We start from the raw sequence: 26,106 nt of genomic DNA, 5'->3' as shown, positions 1-26,106 counted from the left end.
GGACATGTACACTGATTACCAATGTAACAAGTGGTCATTATTAGTGGGGGGGATTCATACATGGTCATCAATGGTGAGGGGAGAAGTCAAAGGTATTCTTCATTCAAGTAAGGGGATGGTGAACACTCATCAGTTCATGGGGGACCCCAGGTGCTCATCAGACTAACCTTCATCTGAGAAAACTTTCTGTACAAAAAGTGGCATCCTCACAGTTAAAAAAAAAAAAAAAAACATCCCATTTTTATTTGCAATGTTTGTCACTGTCCAGGGTTTTGGTCTTTTTTGTTGGGTCGGGACATTATGACCTCGCAGTGTATTTGGTTAGCAAACATTTAAACATTTTTATCGGCAATATAAGTGTCAGACTCGCAGAGATTTGTTTGTTTCAAAGGACAAGTGAGAGCACTTAAAACGGTAGGTTATACTTTATTTCTTTACCTTAATTCTATTATAGATAGATAGATAGATAGATAGATAGATAGATAGATAGATAGATAGATAGATAGATAGATAGATAGATAGATAGATAGATAGATAGTACATGTCTATGTACTGGATGGGAAGCAGAAGGTAATTTTAAACTTTCTCGTTGGTACCCCTTTTGTATAAATCTATCCCCAATAAGTGTAGCTTGTTTCTTAAATTCATTATCTTCGGTGCAATTTCTTCTTCATCAAATAACTTGGCCTTTCGGAATGTTGGTAGGCCAGGGTGCACAGTGGCAGCTATCCATGGGTAGATAGCTATTTCTGTCCACTGCTTTGAAATAAGTTTGAGTTATCCAGTTTATCTCCTTCAACTCTTATTTCCAAGTCTAGAAAATTAACTTTCTCATTAGTAATTTCCCACGACAGTTTGATATTCTTGTTATTCGTATTCAACACATGTCCAAAGTCGATGAGACTCTCTCAATCACCAGCCCATATGATAATGAGATCATCAATAAATCTTCTGTATAGTAGTAACTGATGGGGTGTATTCTTCCTCCCACTCCTCCATATATAGGTTAGCGACACTAGGTGCATATTTAGCACCCATCGCTATCCCTTGTATCTGCTTATAATATTCCTTACTGTACCAGAAATAGTTATACTCCAAACTATATTTCAAACAATTCAAAAAAAAAAAAAATATGTCTCTGAACATATTTTAGATCACTGAATTCCCTCAAAGCCCATTTCGTGGCTTGTATTGCTTCCTGATAGATAATAATAGTATATATAAAGATGCAACATCTGTTGTTGCTAAGTAAATAGGGCCATCTTCCAATTTGATCCTGTTCAATGATTGTATGAGATGTTTCGTATCCCTCAGATACGCTTTTGTCTTCCGTACAACAGGTTGCAGGAACCAATCAATAAATGCGCCAATCCTTGCCCCTACAGAATTGATTCTGTTTACAATGGGTCTTAGCGGTGGGTTCATCCTATCCTTATGGATCTTCGGGAGTGTATATATGACTGGGATCTTGCATGTGTCCGGTCGTAGGTATCTTCCTTCTTTTTTTGTTTAGAACGCCCTTACCAAGTCCTTTTTCGATTAACTTGCTTAGTTCCTTTTTATATCTAATGGTTGGATTACTCAACAGTTTCTGGGAAGTATTCTCATCATTTAATTGTCGATTCAATTCTCCTATAAACGCTTGTTTTGATTGTTCCACTATTGCACCACCCTTATCTGCAGGCCTTATCACTAAATCTTTCCTCAGTTCCCATTTCCTAAATCCACTTTTAATATTTCCATGATCATAAACTCTCTTTATTTTAAGATCTTGGAGATCTCTCAACACCATCTTCCAAAATACTTCCACATATCCATCATTGCTACTCGGGGGATTAAAAAGTGACTTATTTCTCAAAGAACTATATATGATGTAATCATTCTCCATCTTCTTCCTAATTATATTTTCTCCATGTTTGGTCATCATATATTTCTTAACCACTGCCGCACGCCGATATACGTCCTTACTTTGAAGAGGAATATCGTTGTTATGGCAGCAGCTAGCTGCCATAACCCCTGTATCCTCATGTTCGGCCAGCGATTCGGTTTCCAATAGTAGTGGTCTCTGCAGCGGATTCACCGCAAGATCACTTTTATCGGCGGTGGGAGAGGGGGGCGCCCTCCCGCCGCTTACCGGAGCCCCCGGCAGCGGCGGGGGCGATCGGATCTTCACCCTTGCTGGGCATGGAGATGAGTGAGGGGAAGATGACCCCCACCCGTCTCCATAACATTGCAGGGCGGAAGCGACGTCAAAACGTCACTTCCGCCCATAGGTCTTAAAGGGCCATTTTTTAATTTTTTTGTTAAATGACAATTTTTTTTTTTTATTGCATTTTAGTTTTAAATCTTTTTGACCTCCAGATCTCATATTTAAGAGGACCTGTCATGCTTTTTTCTATTACAAGGGATGTTTACGTTCCTTGTAATAGGAATAAAAGTGACACAATCAAATAAAAAATAAAAGGTAAAATAAATAAAAAAACTTTTTTTTTTTTAACGCGCCCCATCCCGCCGAGCTGGCAGGCAGAAGTGAACGCATACGTGAGTAGCGCCCGCATATGAAAACTGTGTTCAAACCACACATGTGAGGTATCACCGCGATCGTTAGAGCAAGAGCAATAATTCTAGCACTAGACCTCCTCTGTAACTTTAAACATGCAACATGTAGAATTTTTTAAACGTCACCTATGGAGATTTTTAAGGGTAAAAGTTTGTCGCCATTCCACGAGCGGGCGCAATTTTGAAGCGTGACATGTTGGGTATCAATTAACTCAGCATAACATTATCTTTCACAATATAAAAAAAAAATGGGCTAACTTTACTGTTGTCTTATTTTTGAATAAAAAAGTGTATTTTTTCCAAAAAAAAAGTGCTCTTGTAAGACCGCTGCGCAAATACGGTGTGACATAAAGTATTGCAACGACCGCCATTTTACTCTCTCGGGTGTTCGAAAAAAAATGTATAATGTTTGGGGGTTCTAAGTAATTTTCTAGCAAAAAAAACAGTTTTTAACTTGTAAACAACAAATCTCAAAAAGAGGCTTGGTCCTTAGGTGGTTAACCACTTGACCTCTGGGCACTTAAACCCCCTTCCTAACCAGACCAATTTTCAGCTTTCAATGCTCTCACATTTTGAATGACAATTACTCAGTCATACAACACTGTACCCATATGAAATTTTTGTCTTTTTTTTCACACTAATAGAGCTTTCTTTTGGTGGTACTTAATCACCATTGGGTTTTTAATTTTTTGCGCTATAAAAGTAAAAAGACTGAAAATTCGGTAAAAAAATGAATTTTTCTTTGTTTTTGTTATAAAATTTAGCAAATTAGTAATTTTTCTTCATACATTTTGGCCAAAATGTATACTGCTACATATCTTTGGTAAAAATAAGTACAAATTGGTGTATATTATTTGGTCTTTATAAAAGTTATAGAGTCCAAAAGCTATGGTGTCAATATTTGAAAATGTTATCACACCTGAAGTACTGACGGCCTATCTAATTTCTTGAGACCCTAACATGTCAGAAAAGTACCAATACCCCCAAATGACCCCCTTTTGGAAAGAAGACATTCCAAGACATTCCATTCTCACACACAGCATATGCATACCACAAATTACGCCCCAAAACACATTCTGCTATAACCCCCGAGTATGGCGATACCACATATGTGAGACTTTTACACAGCGTGGCCACATACAGAGACCCAACATACAGGGAGCACCTTCAGGTGTTCTGGAGCACCTAGGCCAATTCTGACATTTCTCTCCTACATGTAAAAATCATCATTTATTTGCTATAAAATTACATAGAACCCCAACAAATTATATATGTTTTTTAGCAACGACCCTAGTGAATACAATGGCGGTTGTTGCAACTTTTAGTCTCGCACGGTATTTGCGCAGCAATTTTTCGAATGCAGTTTTGTACTTTTTTTAAAAAAAAACAGTAAAGTTAGCCCAATGTTTTTACATGTGAAATATGAAGTTACGCCGAGTAAAGATACCTAACATTTCACCCTTCAAAACTGCAGACGCTTGTGGAATGGCGCCAAACTTCGCTACTTAAAAATCACCATAGGCAACGCTTTAAAAATTTTTACTGGTTACATGTTTTGCGTTACAGAGGAGGTCTAGGGCCAAAATTATTGCTCTCGCTCTACCGATCGCAGCAATACCTCACATGTGGTTTGAACACCGTTTTCATATGTGGGCCGGACTTACGTGTGAGCACACGGGGACAGGGGCGCTTTAAAAAAAAAAATTTTATTGTTCATTTTACTTTATTTATTTTAGTTTGATGCTGTTTTCCAAAAAAAATAATTTTTTTGATCACTTTTATTCCTATTACAAGGAATGCAGACATCCGTTGTAATAGGAATATGGCATGACAGGTCCTCTTTACAGTGAGATATGGGGTCAATAAGACCCCACATCTCACATCTAGGCTGGGAAGCCTGAAATAAAACAATAAAAAAACTATCCTAGCTTTGATCGTAGCGGTGAGTCGGTAGAAGCACCGGAGGGTGGCAGGAGGGGGGGGATGTTCCCTCTCGCCTCCCGTAAGAACTATCAAGCAGCAGAACAGCTGCTATGATCATTATTATGGTGTAGGAAATCTCCGGCTGAAAAATCTGATATCTGAATGATGCCTGTAGCTGCACCCATCATTCAGATATCCCTGCACAAATTTAAGGACGTCATATGATAGCCGGCGGGCAGGAAGTGGTTAAAACGCTTTTTTTTTTAACGCAAAGTTGTCCATTTATACAATATTTGTAACACATAGCATGTACATACCAAAAATGACACCCCAAAATAGATTCTCCTACTCCTCCTGAGTACGGGGATACCACATGTGTGAGACTTCCACAGCCTGGCCACATACAGAGGCCGAGTACAGCCGAGTATGGCTGAGCATGGCCGAGCATGGCTGGGTATGGCTGGGTATGGCAGGGTATGGCTGGGTATGGCAGAGTATGGCTGGGTATGGCAGAGTATGGCAGGGTATGGCTGGGTATGGCTGAGCATGGCTGGGTATGGCTGAGCATGGCTGGGTATGGCTGAGTATGGCAGGGTATGGCTGAGTATGGCTTTGTATGGCTGAGTATGGCAGGGTATGGTTGAGTATGGCTGAGTATGGCTGAGCATGGCTGGGTATGGCTGAGTATGGCTGGGTATCACCGAGTATTGCAGAGTATGGCTGGGTATGGCCGGGTATGGCAGAGTATGGCTGGGCATCACCGAGTATTGCAGAGTATAGCAGGGTATTTCAGAGTATGGCAGGGTATTACAGGGTATTGCAGGGTGATGCGGGGTATTGCAGGGTATTGCGGGATATTGCAGGGTATTGCAGAGTATTGCAGAGTATTGCGGGGTATTGCGGGGTATTGCAGAGTATTGCAGAGTATTGCGGGGTATTGCGGGGTATTGCAGAGTATTGCAGGGTATCACGGGGTATTGTGGGGTATTGCAGAGTATTGCGGGGTATTGCAGAGTATTGTGGGGTATTGCAGAGTATTGCAGGGTATTTCAGAGTATTGCAGAGTATTGCAGTGCATTGTAGAGTATTGCAGGGTAGTGCAGAGTAGTGCAGAGTATTGCAGGGTATTGCAGAGTATTGCAGAGTATTGCTGGATAGTGCAGAGTAGTGCAGAGTATTGCAGGGTATTGCAGAGCATGGAGGGATGGCTGAGCATGGATGGATGGATGGCTGGATGTGACTGCATTTGTCACAGAGCAGTGCTGTGGGCACTACAGATCCAGCCCACAGCGCTGCTGCCATCCGATCCCTCCCCCTCTCCTCTGGCACTGTACAGATCGGTACACAGAGGAGAGAGAGGAACATGACACCGGTTTGTTTACATGCGATCGCTCCGTCATTTGACGGAGCAATCACGTGGTAGACGGCCGCAATCCAGAGGACCCGGCGGTCGCGGATGTTCTCGGGTGCGTGCCCCAGGGGGCGTGCGAGAGCAGGATTCTGGGAGGACGTCACTGTACGCCCCTCCCAGAGTTATCCAACCGCCCTGCAGCCGTCATTCGGCTATGGGCCGGTTGGTAACTGGGTAATATTCAAACTACAAGTGAATTTACGTATATATACATATGTGTTGAATTTATTCAGATTTTTCAAAGGGGCAAATTTAAGATCTTTATCCAAAACCTTTATCTCCTGTTGTGTTAATATTCCACTCCACTGGTACTACCACTATTTTATTCTCTAGGGTATCTGCTTTCAGAAAATATATAACTGTTGTGTGTTTTGTGTAATCTTCAGACCCAACATGATTTTTTAAAACATGTGTGCAAAAAAAAAAACGCAAAAACGGCTCTGGCAGCGAAAGGGTTAAAGCAATAAAATTCATTGCTGTAAGCAAACATAATGTGTAAAAAAAAAAACTGATCACTTTCCCAGAGTAGTCCAATGTTACTATGGGAGTATTATATTGCTCTGGTCCAAATGTAATAAAAAATGTTAAAGAATGTTTTACCTTTTTTTTTGTCCTGTCACCAGTCAGTGTCCCTGATCACCACCACATCAGTTATATGATGACGCCGTACTCACTGGTGACAGTATATATAAAAAAATGTTTTCTTTTTTTATTTCTTAATTTTACAAAAAATGATGACAAAAAATGACAGCTTCAAAAAACCCGTCATCTCTCTTACTAAATACCTTGAAAATATACCGGGTTGATGTACATTATTATATCATTACGTGTAACCCGTTGGCTTGATATGCCAAACATTTTTTATGTGTACTTTATACATTTACGTGTCCAATCCTTGTACAACAAATTGATATATGACTTTTGTACCACGCCTCATTTAAAGTCCCATGGGCGAATATTGGTTGTGTGTATGCAGTGGCGTCGGGAGGGGAGGGCTGACGGGGGCTTGAGCCCCGAATCTGCCTCCAAAAAGCCCCGGGTCTCGATATTACTAAATTCATTATTAATCCTGAGCCGTTTGCACAGGCAACAGGGAATGATCTCCCGCTTATCCAGCGTGACCGAGTGTCGTACAAAAAGTTCCACCTCCGGGACCCAAGTCCTATTATGTACGTCCCACTGGTCCAATGCAGAGACCGCGGGATGTGTGACATCCATCATAGGCGCTGCCGGGTCCAGGAGGAGGCGGGAATGACACTGCGGCCATGCTGGGCACTGGGAGATCCCCGCTCGCTCTGTGTAAATGGGTGGGCAGCGGAGCGGCTCTCCTATCCTGGCTCTCTCTCCCTGGTGCGCGCAGCCTGCTGTCTCAAAGCGGTCATGGATGAGATGGGCTACACTACACAGGTAAGGCTGAGCTGCAGGAGTGTCGAGAGGTCACCTGTCACAGGGGGGTCAATGTAGGTGTCAGGGGGGTCAGTGTAGGTGTCAGGGGGGTCAGTGTAGGTGTCAGGGGGGTCAGTGTAGGTGTCAGTGTATGTGTCAGGGGGGTCATTGTAGGTGTAAGGGGGGTCAGTTTATGTGTCAGGGGGTCAGTGTAGGTGTCAGGGGGGTCAGTGTATGTGTCAGGCGTGGTCAGTGTAGGTGTCAGGGGGGTCAGTGTAGGTGTCAGTGTAGGTGTCAGGCGGGGGTCAGTGTAGGTGTGAGGGGGGGTCAGTGTAGTTGTCAGGGGGATCAATGTATGTGTCAGGGGGGTCAGTGTAGGTGTCAGTGTATGTGTCAGGGGGGTCATTGTAGGTGTAAGGGGGGTCAGTTTATGTGTCAGGGGGGTCAGTGTAGGTTTCAGGGGGGTCAGTGTAGGTGTCAGGGGGGTCAGTGTAGGTGTCAGTGTAGGTGTCAGGCGAGGGTCAGTGTAGGTGTGAGGGGGGGTCAGTGTAGTTGTCAGGGGGATCAATGTATGTGTCAGGGGGGTCATTGTAGGTGTCAGGGGGGTCAGTGTAGGTGTCAGGGGGTCTGTTTATGTGTCAGGGGGTCAGTATAGGTGTGAGGGGGGGTCAGTGTAGTTGTCAGGGGGATCAATGTATGTGTCAGGGGGGGTCATTGTAGGTGTCAGGGGGGTCAGTTTATGTGTCAGGGGGGTCAGCGTAGGTGTCAGGGGGGTCAGTTTATGTGTCAGGGGGTCAGTGTAGGTGTCAGGGGGGTCAGTGTAGGTGTGAGGGGGGTCAGTGTATGTGTCAGGGCGGTCAGTGTAGGTTTCAGGGGGTAAGTTTATGTGTCAGGGGGTTCAGTGTAGGTGTCAAAGGGGGGTCAGTGTAGGTGTCAGAGGGGGGTCAGTGTACGTGTCGGGGGGGTCAGTGTAGGTGTCAGAGGGGGGTCAGTGTACGTGTCAGAGGGGGGTCAGTGTACGTGTCAGGGGGGTCAGTGTATGTGTCAGAGGGGGGTCAGTGTATGTGTCAGAGGGGGGTCAGTGTACGTGTCGGGGGTCAGTGTAGGTGTCAGGGGGGGTCAGTTTATGTGTCAGGGGGGTCAGTGTAGGTGCCAGGGGGGTCAGTGTAGGTGTCAGGCGGGTCAGTTTATGTGTCAGGGGGGTCAGTGTATGTGTCAGAGGGGGGTCAGTGTATGTGTCAGGGGGGTCAGTGTATGTGTGTATGTGTCAGAGGGGGGTCAGTGTGGGTGTCAGGCGGGTCAGTTTATGTGTCAGGGGGGTCAGTGTATGTGTCAGAGGGGGGTCAGTGTATGTGTCAGGGGGGTCAGTGTATGTGTGTATGTGTCAGAGGGGGGTCAGTGTGGGTGTCAGGGGGGTCAGTTTCTGTGTCAGGGGGGTCAGTGTAGGTGTCAGGCGGGTCAGTTTATGTATCAGGGGGGTCAGTGTAGGTGTCAGAGGGGGGTCAGTGTATGTGTCAGAGGGGGGTCAGTGTAGGTGTCAGGGGGGTCAGTTTATGTGTCAGGGGATCAATGTATGTGTCAGGGGGGTCAGTGTATGTGTCAGGAGGGTCAGTTTATGTGTCAGGGGGGTCAGTGTAGGTGTCAGGCAGGTCAGTTTATGTGTCAGGGGGGTCAGTGTAGGTGTCAGGGGGGTCAGTGTAGGTGTCAGGCGGGTCAGTGTATGTGTCAGAGGGGTCAGTGTAGGTGTCAGGGGGGTCAGTGTAGGTGTCAGGCGGGTCAGTGTAGGTGTCAGGTGGGTCAGTTTATGTATCAGGGGGTCAGTGTATGTGTCAGGGGGGTCAGTGTAGGTGTCAGAGGGGGGTCAGTGTAAGTGTCAGGGGAGTCAGTGTATGTGTCAGGGGGGTCAGTGTAGGTGTCAGAGGGTTAAGTGTATGTGTCAGGGGAATCAATGTAGGTGTCAGAGAGGGGTCAGTGTATGTGTCAGGGGGGTCAGTGTAGGTGTCAGAGAGGGGTCAGTGTATGTGTCAGGGGGGTCAGTGTAGGTGTCAGGGGGGTCATGGGGGATCAATGTATGTGTCAGGGGGGTCAGTCAGGGGGGTCAGTCAGGGGGGTCAGTGTATGTGTGAGGAGGGTCAGTCGGGGGGGTCAGTTTATGTTTCAGGGGGGTCTATGTAGGTGTCAGGGGAGTCAGTGTAGGGGGCAGGTAGGTCAGTGTAATGGTCAGGTAGGTCAGTTTAGTGGTCAGCATGGATGCATGGCACTGGTGAGCCAGGCAGCAACCAGCAAGTGAGCATTACCCCACCCAAGCAGTCAATCCCCTCCCTCGCTGCCGGGCTTGGACTTTGGGATGAAGCCCCCGGTCTTTTTCCCACCTAGCAACGCCCCTGAGTGTATTTTATATATGGGGGTGGATAGGCTAGGCACCTGGTCACAGTTCTTTTTTACAGGGTGGGCATATTGAGGCATTCTTGATAAGTGCCTTTAACAGCTCCATCCATACTATTAACCCCCACCTCACTGGAAGATTGTGGATGTGGGGGGAAGGGCAGGGTGGGAGGATGAAGCTTTCATGGAAAGCAGGAGCCAGTAGCACAATGGACACATCTGAATAATAGTATGTAATGTCCCATGCCTTATATTTGTTTTTTTTGTGGGGGGGAGGGGTTTGGCTAAACCTAAGTTTTAAGAATTTAATTTAAAATAACAAACATGTCTTTTTGCACAGAGCAGTCCTGAATCTCCTCTTCTTGGGCGCTCTTGGCTACTCCTCTTCATTGTGTGACACATTACAAGCCGCTTGCTATGGGGGTGTACCTGCAGGCTTGATATCGAGCTGGGCTGTGTGCGTCCATTGACACACACAGTGCAGCTTGACACACACAGTGCAGCTTAGCTCTGCCCCGCCACTCTCTGCCCACAAGACTTGATTGACATCGGCAGAAGCCAATGGCTCCTGCTGCTGCCTCTGTGATCAGAGAGAGAGGGAGAAGAGAGAGCCTGTGCCGACGGGTACAGAACTAGAATGAAATAGGGACCAGGTAAGGAGGAGGGGTGATGGGGTGATACAAACCCTGGGACATTTATTTACCCTAATGTAGGGAGTGCCTAGACTTTAGAACATCTTTAAAGCGGTTGTAAAGGCAGAAAGTGCATTCTATTCATTAAGATAAAAAGCCTTCTGTGTGCAGCAGCTCCCCCCCAATACTTACCTGAGGTCCCTCTAGATCCAGCGATGTTGCAGGAATGTCTCAGCTGCCTGAGACTCTCCTCCTCATTGGTTGAAACAGCAGCATGGCATCACTGGCTCCCACTGCTGTCATAGTCAGTGAGCCAATTAGAAGAGAGAGGGGGCAGGGCCGGGTGGGGCCACAGCTCTGTGTCTGAATGGACACAGGGAGCTGCAGCTCGACTCAGGTGCCCCCATAGCAAGCTGCTTGCTTGTAGGGTCACTCAACAGGAGGGAGGGGCCAGGAGCACTAAAAAGGGACCTGAGAAGAGGAGGATCCACGAGACTTTACAATCACTTAAAGCCCAAAAAATTGTACCTACAATGATGACTCCCCTATATTGGGGCTGTACATCATCGATAAAGGTGCACTCACCTATTTTCCAATTCATTAGACCAAAGGTCACCAAAGATGGGAAGTAGACTCTCTTAAAGCATAGGATGTGAAAGGAAAACTTGTAAGTCCAAAGGACCTCTTGATCCATTTGCTTTTTCCCAGGTTTTAAGCAGCAAGAATGCATCTTTGAACCTGAACCTTGGGCCCTTTAGAGGGTAGATGGTAGACCCTTTCATTACAGTGGATATGGAGTATAACTGGGAAGCAGCCCAAAGGACCCCTTTAGCAGTTTAATGGCAATAACTCCAAAACATGTATTTTATTTTTTACACAGGTGTGAAATTGGTGTGAAAGAAAGATGAAGACTCTTCTTCTCCTCCAGTTGCTCATCTCGCTGATCCTTGCGACCCATACCTCCAAACAAAATCAACAACAGGGCAATTACCAAAATAAACAACAGGGCAATCATCAAATTCAACAACAGGGCAATCATCAACGGGGCAATCATCAAAATCCACAACAGGTCAATCATCAACATCAACAAAAGGGCAATCATCAAAATCAACAACAGAGCAATCATCGACAACAGGGCAGTCATCTAAATCAACAGGGCAATCATCAACAACAGGGCAATCATCAACAACAGGGCAGTCAGCAACAACAGGGAAGTTATCAACAGCAGGGCAGTCATCAACAACAGGGCAGTCATCAACAACAGGGCACTCATCAACAACAGGGCAGTCATCAACAACAGGTCCATCATCAACATCGCAGTCATCGACAACAGGGCAGTCATCTAAATCAACAGGGCAATAATCAACAACAGGGCAATCATCAACAACAGGGCAGTCAGCAACAACAGGGCAGTCATCAACAACAGGGAAGTCATCAACAACAGGGCAGTTATCAACAACAGGGCAGTCATCAACAACAGGGCACTCATCAACAACAGGGCAGTCATCAACAACAGGACCATCATCAACATCGCAGTCATCGACAACAGGGCAATCATCGACAACAGGGCAATCATCTAAATCAACAACAGGGCAATCATCAACAACAGGGCAATCATCAACAACAGGGCAGTCATCAACAACAGGGCAGTCATCAACAACAGGGCAGTCATCAACAACAGGGCAGTCATCAACAACAGGGTAGTCATCAACAACAGGGCAGTCATCAACAACAGGGCAATCATCAACAGCGGGGCACTCATCAAAATCAACACCTGGGCAATGACCCTCATCCTGAATGGCAAAATTTAGTATCTGAATCTCAAATGGACTTTGCTGTGAGGATTTTTCAACAGATTTCATCGCCAGTACAAAGACCCCCAGCAAAAATTTTCATTTCACCCCTCAGCATCTACATAAGCCTCTCCATGGTGGCTCTCGGTTCCCATGGTAGAACTCGAGATGAAATCCTCTTCGCCTTAGCCCTGAATCCCGCAGAGAAAGACACAGTGCTGCATGAGGGCAATAAAAGGATCCTTGAAGCAATACGTCGGTCAACCAATATTGAGGGGTTCAAGCTTGGTAATGAGGTCTTCATAAACCAGGGGGGAAGTTTTTTACCACAATTCCAAGATATGATGGACCTTTACTACAGTGCCCCCGTTCAAACCATCAGCTTCAGTGACCCTCAGGCTGCTGAAGAAGCAATCAATAAGATTGTGAGGGACAAAACAAATAGTAGGATACGGAATATAGTCAATAACTTGAGTTCAGAAACATCGATGGTTCTCTTAGATTATGCAATCTTTCACGGTAAGTCCATTTTATTGTTGACTACAGAAAGTAGATTTTGGAGAAACAAATGTTACAAAACTACAGATACAACAATCATTGGACCACCTTTTTCAAGAGTCTGGCCTGCAAGTGCTTTATGGTACTGTAAAGACAACCCTTTCAGGATAATCTCTAAATCTCCAAACGAAGGGGCAGCACCAGACCCTAATGCCGCGTACACACGACCGGACTTTCCGGCAAACTAGGTCCGACAGGATTAGTCCGTCAGACAATCCGATCGTGTGTGAGCTAGTCCGATCTTTTTTGGGGAAAAAATCAGATGGACCTAGAAATAGAGCATGTTTCAAATCTGTCCGATGGACTAAAAATCGGGAAAACCATTCGTCTGTGTGCTGGTCCGACGGACCAAATACGACGCAAGGGAAGCTATTGGCTACTGGCTATTGAACTTCCTTTTTGTGTCCCGTTTACATCATCACGTACAAAACGAACGGACTTTCGGCCAGACTTAGTCCGTTCGTGTGTGGCCAAGTCCGTTCGTTCTGAAAGTCCATCGGAATTCTGCCGAAAGTCCATCGGGAAGACCGTCGGACCTAGTTTGCCGGAAAGTCCGGTCGTGTGTACGCGGTATTAGGCTGCTTTCACACTGAGGCGCTTTACAGGCACTACAGCGCTAAAAGTAGTGCCTGTGTAGCGCCTGTAAAGAACCTCTCCTGTGCAGGACGGTCAAAAAAGTCCGGCAAGCCACATCTTTGCAGCGCTATAGGAGCAGTGTATTCACTGCTCCTAAAGCGCCCCTTCCCATTGAAAACAATGGGGCAGCGCTAGAAACCCGCTGGCAAAGCGTCGATGCAGCAGCGCTTTGCCGGTGGTTTTAACCCTTTTTCGGCCGCTAGCGGTGGTTAAAACCGCCCCGCTAGGGGCCGAATAGCGCCGCTAAAATGACGGTAAAGCGGCGCTAAATATAGCGCCGGTTTACCGCCGGCGCCTGCCCGCCCCAGTGTAAAAGTGGCCTAAGATAGCTGCCTGTAGAAAGAATGTATCCTGGGAAGAGGCAGAAGGCTCTTCACATGAGACCATCGCTCCTTTCTCTTGTTTGGTGGAGGGTATACAGTAGTTAAAAAGCAGACCTGCATTGTCTTATACCCCCTTCCTGCCCAGGCCAATTTTCAGCTTTCAGCGCTGTCACACTTTGAATGACAATTGTGCGGTCATGCTACACTGTACCCAAGTGACATTTTTATAATTGTTTTACATTACTAGAGCTTTCTTTTTGTGGTATTTAATCACTGCTGGGATTTTTTCTTTTTTGTTAAACAAACGAACAAAGACTAGAAATTTGGAAAAAAAAAAAAACATTTTTCATAGTTTGTTATAAAATTTTGCAAACGGCAAATTTTTCTCCTTCACTGATGTGTGCTGATGAGGCTGCACTGACAGGCACTGATATGCTGCACTAATGGACACTGATGAGGAGGCACTGGTGTGCACTGATGAGGCAGCACTGATGGGCACTGATGGGCACTGATAAGCTGCACTAATGGACACTGATGAGGCGGCACTGATGGGCACTGATAAGCTGCACTAATGGACACTGATGAGGCGGCACTGATGAGGCGGCACTGATGGGCACTGATGAGGAGGCACTGATGGGCTTTGATGAGGCGGCACTGATGAGGAGGCACTGATGAGGAGGCACTGATGGGCATTGATGAGGCGGCACTGATAAGGCAGCACTGATGGGCATGAAGAGGTGGCACTGATGAGCACTGATGAGGAGGCACTGGTGTGTGCACTGATGAGGCAGCACTGATGAGGAAGCATTGATAGGTTGCACTAATGGGCACTGGCAGGCAGCACTGAAGAGCACTGATAGGTGGCGCTGATAGGCGGCACTAATAGGCAGCACTGATGGGCATTGATAGGTGGCACTGATTGGCACTGGTAGGTGACACTGATGGGCAGCACTGATAGGTGACACTGATGAGGAGGCACTGATTGGCACCACTGATGAGCACCGATAGGCAGCACTGTGGGCACTGATAGGCAGCACTGGTGGGCACTGTTGGGGCTGCACTGATAATCAAGACACTGATAATCAATGCCCTGATTATCAGTGTAGATGTCCCTCTAACACATCCAGTTATCGGCTCTATTCTCCAATCAGCGTGAGAAGAGGAAAGCCGATAACCGGCTTGTGTCGACATCGTGATCAGCTGTCATTGGACACAGCTGATCACGTGGTAAAGGGCTGCTGTGATTGGCCCTTTACCCCGATCTGTGATCAGCTGGGCCCAAAGGACGCAGTGATCACAGAGCACGCCGCCCCCGCATGCTGCAGGGGGTGTGCGGTCCATGGATGTCCTCCAGGCAAAGTAAGCCTGCGCTGTAGTAGTCTTTTTAATATATATATATATATATATATATATATATATATATATATATATAGCACAGTTTGTAGACACTATAACTTTCACACACTTGTTTTGATTTTTTTTTTTTTTTTACCAAAGACATGTAACAGAATACATTTTGCCCTAAATTTATGAACAAATTTGATTTTTTTTTTAATTCGACACGTTTTATAAGTTAATATAATAAAAAAAAAAGTGGTGATCAAATACCAAATAAAAGAAAGCTATATTTGTGTGAAAGAAATTATATAAATATAATTCGGGGACAGAGTTGTATAATCGCACAATTACCAGTGGTGCAGTGTAGACATGTGCACTGCTGGAAAATTTGTTCGTTTTCGTTTCATTTGTTTTTTTTGTTTTTTTTCAGGTCATTCACTATGATTCGTAAATTTGAAAATTCGTAAATTCGAAAATTTGTAAATTACGTAAATTCATGAATTCGAAAATCCGAAAATAAGAAAGAAAATTTCAAGAATTTAAAGAACTAACTCATAATAATTAACTGTTAAATTATAGGTATTGGAATTTTATTTTCAAATTTGGCTGTTAGTACACCTAACGAACACGAATTTATCCAAAGTTACGAATTATCCAAAATAATGAATGCCGCATCTAAACAAATGGAACAGAACAAATTAATAATAATAATAAAAAGTTTTTATTAATATTATTGTTATTTATTATTATTAATTCGTTATGTTCTATTCGTAACTTCAGATAAGTTCGTATTCGTTATGTTCCCTGACAGCCAAATTTGAAAGGAAATTCCAATACCTATAATTTAATAGTTAGTAATAGGTAGGTGTTCTATCGGGTTGATGTCAGGCCAGTCAAGTTCCTCCACCCCAAACTCACTCATCCATGTCTTTATGGACCTTGCTTTGTGCACTGGTCCAAATCATTTGGTTGAGGGGGGATTATGGTGTGGGGTTGTTTTTCAGGGGTTGTGCTTGGCCCCTTAGTTCCAATGAAGGGAACTCTTCAGGCGTCAGCATACCAAGACATTTTGGACAATTTCATGCTCCCAACTTTGTGGGAACAGTTTGGGGATGACCCCTTCCTGTTCCAACATGACTGCGCACCAGTGCACAAAGCAAGATCCATAAAGACATGGATGAGCGAGTTTGGGGTGGAGGAACATGACTGGCCTGCACCTCAACCAGATGGCACACTTGTGGGATGAATTAGAGTGGAGACTGCGAGCCAGGTAGGGTTGCCACCTCATACCTTTAAACCCGAACACATATTAATTACACAGGTGTTGTGGCTGATTAAGGTGGCAATTAAACTCACTTGGTGCCTTATCTGCATTTAATTAGCCTCAGAACCTGTGTAATTCAAAGGTGTTCGGGTTTAAAGGGATGAGGTGACAACCCTAGAGCCAGGCCCTCTCATCCAACATCAGTGCTTGACTTTACAAATGCCCTTCTGGAAGAATGGCCAAACATTCCCATAGACGCACTCCTAAACCTTGTGGACGGCCTTCCCAGAAGAGTTGAAGCTGTTATATCTGCAAAAAGTGGGCCAACTCAACATTGAACCCTAAGGACTAAGACTGGGATGCCATTAAAGTGCACGTGCGTGTAAAGGCAGGTGTCCCAATACTTTTGGTAATATAGTGTATATAACAACAAGAATTGAAAAACCTAAATGGAAATACAATTGACCCCCCCCAAACCATGATAGTTTACCTTTAAAGCAACCATCTTTTGTTCCCTTCAGATATGTGGAGGTTACCATTTCCCCGCCAAAATACAAAGGAGAGAAAGTTCACCTTAATGGATAGGACATCGATCAATGTGCCAATGATGAATCGGCAGGGAATGTATAAGGTGTACAAGGACCCCGAGATGGAATGTGATGTGGTGGAATTATCACACCTTGAAAACCCTATATTTTTTGTTATCATCCTCCCAAAACTGGGTGATCTTTACCGCGTGCAAGAAGAGCTGACCGCCGAGAGGATTAGACATTACTTCCACTCACTGAAGACCAGGTATACCCGAGAGACGATCAGAACACAAATCTGGTTTTAACAGAGATAGACGTCAAATCAGCCAAATGACCATACAAACAGAAATGTGTGACTGGATGTATACACCATACACTGACACTGCAGTGGCGTCGCTAGCAGGTGGCTTTTCGGGCTATAGACCCCGAATCTGGGGCCCATAGCCCCGAGTCTCTTCAGAGGTCCCCAAGGGGAGGGGAGGTTCTCTGGGGACCCTGATGTAAGTGGGGGGGTTCTCTGGGGACCCTGATGTAAGTGGGTGGCTCTCTGGGGACCCTGATGCAAGGGGAAGGCTCTCTGGGGACCCCGATTTTAAGGGGGAGGCTCTCTAAGGGACCATGATGCAAGGGGGAGGCTCTCTGGGGACCCTGATTTTAAGGGGGAGGCTCTCTAAGGGACCATGATGCAAGGGGGAGGCTCTCTGGGGACCCCAATTTTAAGGGGGAGGCTCTTTAAGGGAACATGATTTCAGGGAGAGGCTCTCTGGGGACCCTGATGTAAGGGGGGCTCTCTGGGGAACCTGATTTTAAGGGGAGGCTCTCTGGGGACCCTGATGCAAGGGTGAGGCTCTCTGGGGACTCTGATGTGAGGGGGGCTCTCTGAGGACCCTAATGTGAGGGGGGCTCTCTGAGGACCCTGATGTAAGGGGGAGGCTCTCTGGGGACCCTGATGTAAGGGGGCTCTCTGGGGACCCTGATGCAAGGGGGGGCTCTCTGGGGACCCTGATGCAAAAGGGGGCTCTCTGGGGACCCTGATGCAAGGGGGGGCTCTCTGGGGACCCTGATGCAAGGGGGGGGCTCTCTGGGGACCCTGATGCAATGGGGGGGCTCTCTGGGGATATATACACACACATATATTACTGTATATACATGTGTATGGCCACCCAAGCGTATGACTTTCTTTACTATGCAGCTATGGGCTCTAGCCCCAGATCTTTTGTAGACCTAGCAACGCCCCTGTTACACTGCGAACAAAACGGTACAGAGGGACACCATTAATAGACACGTGCAGAACACAAAAAAAAAAAATGTGTTTTGTTTTTCGTTTTAACCCGTTTAATTCATTATCAGAATTTGTTTTGTTTGTTCCAATTTGGAAAGTGTTCCAATTTCCAAAAAGAATAAAATAGAATAGAAAATAAAGGAATAGAATAGAAAAGAAGATAACAGAAAATAAAAGAATAGAATGTAATAGAGTAAAACAGTACAAAATAGACTAGAATATAATAGAAACAAATAGAATAGAATAGAATAACACAGAATATAATCATCTTCAGAAATTCGAATTTCAAATGGAATAAATTTGAATTTGAATACATAAGAAAAGAATAGAATAGGGTAAAACAGAACAAAATAAGATAGAAAATAAAAGAACAAAATAGAATGGATTAGAATAGAATAGAAAGGAAAAGAATAAAATACAAAATTGAATAGAATAGAAATAATTTAACCATTTTCCAAAATTTAAGTAGAATCAATTTGAATTTGAATAGAATAGAAAAGAATAGAGTAGAATAGAAATAGAAAATAACAAAATAGTATAGGAAAAAAACAACATAATAGAATAGAATGAATATAACCATCTTCCTATTCTAATCTATTCTTTTTTATTCTATTCAAATTGAAATTGATTCTATTTGTATTTTGGGAAATGGTTATATTCTTTCTATTCTATTGTTTTTTTTAATTATTTTCTTTTTCTATTTGTTTATTCTATTCTTTTCTATTATTTAATTTTCTATTATATTCTTTTCTATTATGTTCTATTCTATTCAAATTCAAATTTATTCTATTCGCAATTTGAATTTCGGTAGATGGTTATATTCTTTCTATTCTATTGTTTTTTTCTATACTATTCTGTTATTTTTTATTCTATTCTAATTTATTATTTTCTATTCTATTCAAATTTGAATTAATTCTATTTGAATTTTGGGAAATAGGTTATATTCTTTCTATTCTATTCTATTCGATTCAATTCGATTCAATTGGATTTTTAATTATATTCTTTTTCTATTTGCCTATTCTTTTATTTTCTATTCTAATTTATTTTCTATTCTTTTCTATTCTGTTCTATTCAAACTCAAATTTATTCTATTCAAAATTCAAATTTTAGAAGATGGTTATATTCTTTCTATTCTATTGTTTTTTTCTATACTATTCTGCTATTTTATATTCTATTCTAATCTATTCTTTTCTATTTTAGTCAAATTCGAATTGATTCTATTTGAGTTCTGGGCAATGGTTATATTCTTTCTATTCTATTCTATTTATTTTAAATTCTATTCTTTTCAATTCTATTATAGACTATTCTATTATATTTTTTTACTCTATTCTTTTCTGTTCTATTCTTTTCTTATGTGTTCAAATTCAAATTTATTCCATTTGAAATTCGAATTTCAGAAGATGTTTATATTCTATGTTATTCTATTATATTCGTTTCTATTATATTCTAGTCTATGCTGTTCTTTTATTTTCTATTCTATTTTGTTCTGGTTTACTCTATTATATTCTATTCTTTTATTTTCTGTTATATTCTTTTCTATTATATTATTTTTTTTCTATTCGATTCCTTTGTTTTCTATTCTATTTTATTCTTTGTGGATTCGAATTCGAAAGCATTTCAAATTCAAATGTGAAAACTATTCGAAATGTATTCGAAAATGATTCGAAAATTTGAAATTTCGTCTGAATTTTTTTTTTTTCGTTATTTCGGATTCGTTTAAATTCGGTACTATTGTATTGAAAAATGAAAAATTGTCTGAATTTCAATTTGGGACAAAACAAACCGCACATGTCTAACCATAAGTACAGAACAAGGTATAACAAGCAATGCAACTAGTGCAGTGACAGGGGCTTTCCATGAGCTTTGTACAGAATGAAGTACAAGGACGAATCACAGTGACATAAACAGTACAGTACAAATGCAACCACTGGAGGTTTCCTGGGGGGGGGTAACACCTCTCTCCCAAGGAGGTTGGCTGCAGCTGGTGGTCCAGGTGGTCAGCTGTAGGGATCTCTGAACAATATTACAAGATTGAAATGCTCTGGTGGTTAAAGAAGTCCCAGGGATGGGTGTACAAGGGGGGGAGAGCCAGCTATCATAGTGTCCACCGTAGTGACTGGTTCTTAAGATGAAGTTGCATGCTCATGCATTCTCATACGGCAGCTCACACACCGGGAACAGTGGAGGGCCCAACACTTAGTAGGAGCTCATCAGCCGTGGACTCTGTCCCATCAGGCGTGGACTCTGTCCCATCAGGTGCAGACTCTGTCCCATCCGGCGCAGACTCTCTCTCATCAGGCGCAGACTCTGTCCCATCAGGCGTGGACTCTGTCCCATCAGGCGTGGACTCTGTCCCATCAGGCGCGGACTTTGTCCCATCAGGCATGGACTTTGTCCCATCAGGTGCGGACTCTGTCCCATCAGCACCGGACTCTCTCTCATCAGGCGTGGACTCTGTCCCATCAGGCCCGGACTCTCTCTCATCAGGCGCAGACTCTGTCCCATCAGGCGCGGACTCTGTCCCATCAGGCATGGACTTTGTCCCATCAGGCGCGGACTCTGTCCCATCAGGCCCGGACTCTCTCTCATCAGGCGCGGACTCTGTCCCATCAGGCCCGGACTCTCTCTCATCAGGCGCGGACTCTGTCCCATCAGGCCCGGACTCTCTCTCATCAGGCGCGGACTCTGTCCCATCAGGCGCAGACTCTGTCCCATCAGCTGCGGACTCTGTCCCATCAGGCGTGGACTCTGTCCCATCAGGCGCGAACTCTGTCCCATCAGGCATGGACTCTGTCCCATCAGGAGCAGACTCTGTCCCATCAGCTGCGGACTCTGTCCCATCAGGCGCGGACTCTGTCCCATCAGGCGCGAACTCTGTCCCATCAGGCGCAGACTCTGTCCCATCAGGCATGGACTCTGTCCCATCAGGCGTGGACTTTGTCCCATCAGGCGTGGACTCTTTGGAATGCCTGAGCACAGGAAGAGGTGAAACTTATGTCCCCTGAGTATATCCCAGATGATTGAATGGGGTGGAGCAATGGCAGCTGGTGGAGTTTTTATTGGTGGGGCAAACAACCACCCCCCACAGGCCACCGGTGGAGTAGCACTACCCCACCCGTGGCCCTAACACAGCCCCCCCACCACCACCACCACCCGCTGTCCTTAGCTTGGATGCTGAACCAGGGATGGAGGCTTGTGTATACACAGGCTTCATTCAAAGTCCCAAAACCTTTTCTTTTATGCTCAAATAGGGATGGAGGCATTTGATCAGCAGACTTTAGTTGCTGCACCAACACCGGTGCTGTTCATGAGTCCGGTGTGCACGATGGACCCACTGTTGGTTCATACATTTAGTACTCATGTAGCTCTAACAGTATTTTGCCCCCTGCATGAGCTGCATTTCTCCATCCCTTGACATGCGGTCGTCTCGTGGGTCCGTCTTTGCTGTCTGTTGTCCGGGAGCTGCGATGTTATGCATGAATGTATCCACTGCATATAGGGGGCGGTGAGGATAGGGGAGGCGGCCCCGGGGTGCCCCTAATGGACAGACATATATATATATATATATATATATATATATATATATATATATATATATATATATTGAATCAAGGGGACAGGTCTACCAGATGCTTAAAAACGAGGACTTGATAGATCGATTAAATGCAAGAGTCCCAATGAAGACCAAACTTGTAGGACATTGTGTGACCATAGGAGGAAGGCAAGACGAATACCTAAAATACAAGGAATAAATGAATAACCTGAACTACCAAGACAGGGACAGTCCTGCCCCGGTAGTAATGATAACCAGCACAAGTTACCATCAAGGAAGATTTTTTTTAGAGAACCACAAGCCTCCCGCCCAAAGTGACTCCCGTCACAACCCATGCTTCTCTTTTAAATTCAGTTTTAAAATGTAACTAAAACCCTTTTTTATTTTTGTTTAGGTAGAGTGGAGAGGTATTAGAAATCCTGCTGGGTTTTTATTGCTGTTGGGCCTTATTAGGGAGATTCACCCTTTCCCGTTTGTCCTGGTGACCATTATTACCAAAAGTGAAAGAAATTCCCAAAGTTTGGGTTGTCACCAGGACAGGAATAGAGGGGAAATTTTCAAAAAGGGACATTAGTTCTGTTGAGGGGAGGGATTTCCCTTCACTCCCGAAGCGAGGTGATTTCTCCCTAGTGGGACAGAGACAGTAAAAAAAAGTGATAATCCCCTCTTACTCTATCCAAAAATGCAAAAAAAAAAATAGTGTTTTGCCTTCGCTGTATGCTTGAAATCTACTTTAAATTCTGCTTGGCTGATAGGGGTTGTAGCTTGCAAACACTTTTTGCCTCACCGAAAAAGCCTGGTATGGTTGGGATTGCTAATACAGACGCTGATGTGTATTTTCCTCCACAGCTTGTTGAACCTCTACATACCCAAACTATCCTTCAACTATGAAGTCAGTCTGAAACATTACATGATGGTCATGGGCATGGAAAGCATGTTCACTGAGAAAGCCAACTTTGAGAGGTTTTCAAGGGATCAGAACTTAAGAGTTTCAGACGTAAGTATCTTTCTTTTGTCAAAGGATTAACCCTGTGACCAGGGCCACGAAAAGGGGTGGGCAGGAGGGACAGCTGCCCTGGGCGCTGTGGTATCATATGAGGTGAGGGGGGCAACTCAAGGAGATTGGGTGGGTTCGTGTTGAGAAGGGGAATTAGGGGAGACGGCAGGAGGTATGATTTGCTCTAGGAGAACAAATTTGGGGAGGTGGGCTAGGACTGGTGACTTAGGGAGATTTGCAATGGCGGCTGGTGGGGGTTTCTTTTGAGGGGGTGACAAACAACCCCCCTCCCCCGGGCCGCCGGTGTAGTGGTACAACCCCCCCGGCACTAACACCCCCCCACCACCCGCTGTCCTTACCTTGGATGCGGGCGGTAAGAGCGTGGCGTGTTCGGGGAAAGCTGCTCAGATGTCCTCTTCTGGAGCAGCTTCCGTGGTGTCTCCTCTGTCCTCCTCCCGGCGCTAGGCTTCCAATAGGGTCGACTGACGTTTTGGCCAATCGGGAAACAGGTTTCATACCTGCATCCCGATTGGCTGGGAGGAGGGTAAGTGTAATTTCATTCGCTGCTGCAACACACCTGGGTGGGCTTCAGACGCAATGCTCTGCGTCCCGAGTCCTCCCTATTGTGAAGCCTATTGAAGCCTCTGGCTCTAATCAGGCGCTTAAAAAAAACCCTGGCCACTCTAATTCATATGTCCAGTGACGCTAAAGGAGCTGGACACATGAATAGGGGGCAGCCGTAGATAGATCCATGCACTTTGTATTGCTAGTCCTCAGGTACATCTTCCCCTCCAGCAAGGAGAACAGTGAGCAGCACAGAAGGAAGATCACATGCAGAACATTGGAATTATTGGCCTAGAAAACACAAATGTAGAGTTTCACTTAAAAAAAAATAACTTTCAGTGCCTGCTTTTAAGATATATTAACTTTATGAGCTAAAGGACCAAAAAAAGTTTTTGGCTGGACGCACACTTTAGGCCCCTTTCCCATTTGTGCAACCTGCGATTTTTCCACTACTTTGCCACGATTTTGCTGAAACTTTGACGCGACTTGAAGCAATGCCTGTGTAAGCTTGAGGTCTATGGACCTCAAGTCGTATCAAAGTCGGACAAAAGTAGTGAAGGGACTACTTTGAAGTCGCTACGGCTAGAAGTCACACAGATATGAACAGTACTCATTGGAAATCATGGGGTACGACTTTTCATGCAACTTTGCAGTCCCAAGTCGCAGGACAAGTCTCACAAGTGTGAAAGGAGCCTTAAGGTCTCGATTCACATCTATGCATGTTCCCTTGAGCATTTCTGCAGTGCTTCTTGCTGTGCTTTCTGCATTTTTTTACCATGATTTTACTGCATTTTTTATATGGTTTTTTTTGGGGGGGGGATTTGTTGTTGGGCAAATTTAAAAAACGCAAAATGCAAATCGAGGCAAAAACACTGTAAAAACACACTACATGCTTCTCTTTTGCTAAACCAAAAAAAGCCCCCATTTTGTGTTTAAAAAAGTCCCTGACCCTTTCCAAAAACGCAGAGGCACAAAAATGCATTGATGTGAACATGTTCCATAGGAACCCATGTTTAAAAAATGTCCTGCATCTCTGCAAAAAGCATTGAAAAGGCATTGGTGTGAATGGAGCCTAAGTTATGTGGGGGGGCGGCAAACAACCACCCCCCGCGCATCCCCGCTGTTTGCCGTGGCTTGCAGTGGCTTGGCTCCGAGTCTTCTCCTCCATGGCGGCTTCCAGCTCCTCACCGCCTCCTCCTAGGCATCTAATAGGATCGCCTTTCTTTTCAGCCAATCAGGTGACCGGTGTCAAAACCGGCTTCCTGATTGGCCGGGAGGAGGATCTTCATTTGCTGTTGTAACACAACTGGGTGGGCTCAGAGCGCACTATCTGCGACCCGAGCCCACCTTATATTTAAGCCTATTAGAGGCTTTAGCTCTAATTGGTGCTTCAAAACCCCCCCTATTGGAATCCATGCGCCGGATGCATGGATAGGGGAGGCAGCGGATGGACAGAGGGGGCGGCGCCCGTGCGCCCTTAATGGACGGGCCGCCCCTGCTAAGCACACACTATTTCATTTACAGTACATTGTTCCTTCTATTTCTGTATGTGGATGATGGCACTGTAACTACTAACAAAAAAAAAATCTAAGTAGCCTTTTTCCAATATCCAGCTGTCACATGACCCAGCTCTCTCCAAGCCTGTTTGCAGGGAAACATAAGTAGGAGGAGCTTCCAGTCCTCTGTTGCAGGTCACATGTTAAAAAGAAAAACATGGTGGGTCAGATTTCTGCCAATCGCAGGCTGTGTCACACCCCTCCAGCCTGTGTCTTATGCCACGTACACACAGGCGGACATTTAGTCCGGACTGGTCCGACGGACTTTCGACGGACTTTTGAACGAACGGACTTGCCTACACACGATCACACCAAAGTCCGACAGATTCGTACGTGATGACGTACGACCTGACTGAAATAAGGAAGTTGATAGCCGGTAGCCAATAGCTGCGCTAGCGTGGGTTTTCGTCCGTCGGACTAGCATACAGAAGAGCGGATTTTTCGTCCGGACTCAAGTCCATCGGACAAATGTGAAACATGTTCCAAATCTAAAGTCCGTCAGATTTTTGACTGAAAAAGTCCCCTGCAGGTCCGATGGAGCCCACACACGGTCAGATTGTCCACCGGATTCGGTCCGTCTGACCAGTCCGGTCGAAAAGTCCGCCCGTGTGTACACGGCATTAGAATAAGAGGGAGGTGAAGCCTCCATCAATCTGTATGTAACATCTCGCCCCCTTCTCTGTTGTGTTTAGCTTGTTTGGCTGGTTAGTGGGCATGGAGGCGGAGGGAGGGGGTGGGTTGTCATTGTGTATACGCCCACATGTGTGACTCTATAGTCACATGGGCTGCTCAGATGTGACAGGGAGGAAATGCTCAGCTTAGAAACTCACTGAAAACTGAGCATGAGCAAAGCTGCGACCACAGCTGCAAAATCCCTAGCTGCATTGGGGGACATGGACAGAAGGGGGGCGATAGAGAGCAGCGGGATCAACCAGGTGTTTTGCACCTCATAGTGATGAGTGAGTATGAACAGCATGGAATACACCATTTATTCATCTTTTTTTATGATGTGGGTTTAGTCACACTTTAACATTCTACTGCAAAAAAATCTCAGATTTACCGAAGTCCTCAATTTTTCTTTATATTTTGCAGTCTTTTTTTTAAGTACGTTGATTTCTTTACTTGTGTTGTTAATAGATGTACCACCAGTCTTATGTCAACATTGAAGAGAGAAAAACAGAGGCAAATAGTGCGACCGATGCCCAATTAAACAATTTAAGCGTAGCCCCAGAATTCAGAGTTGACCGTCCATACATCATACTGACCTACCACAAAGTTACCGAAACCATCCTCGGGATCGGCCAAATCATGAACCCGGTTTGGGAAAACCCCTGGCATCGGGGAAACAGAGAAATATGATAAAGTAGAGATAAACTGCTATACAAAATGAAACCATTCTGCTCACAATAAAGCGAA

The 26,106-nt window shown here is 44.8% G+C and overlaps 1 protein-coding gene across 1 annotated transcript; it reads left to right on the top strand.

Moving 5' to 3' along the window:
- The first annotated feature begins 239 nt into the window (after positions 1 to 239).
- LOC141117603 (serine protease inhibitor A6-like) lies at positions 240 to 26,106 on the top strand. Its single transcript, XM_073610534.1, has 5 exons — positions 240 to 414; positions 11,177 to 12,608; positions 16,730 to 17,003; positions 22,423 to 22,570; positions 25,828 to 26,106. The coding sequence occupies exons 2-5, from the start codon at positions 11,201 to 11,203 to the stop codon at positions 26,047 to 26,049; spliced, it is 2,052 nt and encodes a 683-aa protein (XP_073466635.1). The 5' UTR covers positions 240 to 414; positions 11,177 to 11,200; the 3' UTR covers positions 26,050 to 26,106.

This window comes from Aquarana catesbeiana, linkage group LG13, assembly GCF_042186555.1.
Source record: "Aquarana catesbeiana isolate 2022-GZ linkage group LG13, ASM4218655v1, whole genome shotgun sequence".
In the NCBI taxonomy this organism is placed as follows: domain Eukaryota; kingdom Metazoa; phylum Chordata; class Amphibia; order Anura; family Ranidae; genus Aquarana; species Aquarana catesbeiana.
Note: the sequence above shows the minus strand (reverse complement) of the source record. Positions and strands in the feature narration are given on the sequence as shown.

Coding starts and splice junctions, on each gene's coding strand:
- LOC141117603 (XM_073610534.1), top strand. CDS start 11,201: ATGAAGACTCTTCTTCTCCTCCAGTTGCTCATCTCGCTGATCCTTGCG. Junction 12,609..16,729: donor AGATTATGCAATCTTTCACG/GTAAGTCCATTT, acceptor TGTTCCCTTCAG/ATATGTGGAGGTTACCATTT. Junction 17,004..22,422: donor TTCCACTCACTGAAGACCAG/GTATACCCGAGA, acceptor TTTCCTCCACAG/CTTGTTGAACCTCTACATAC.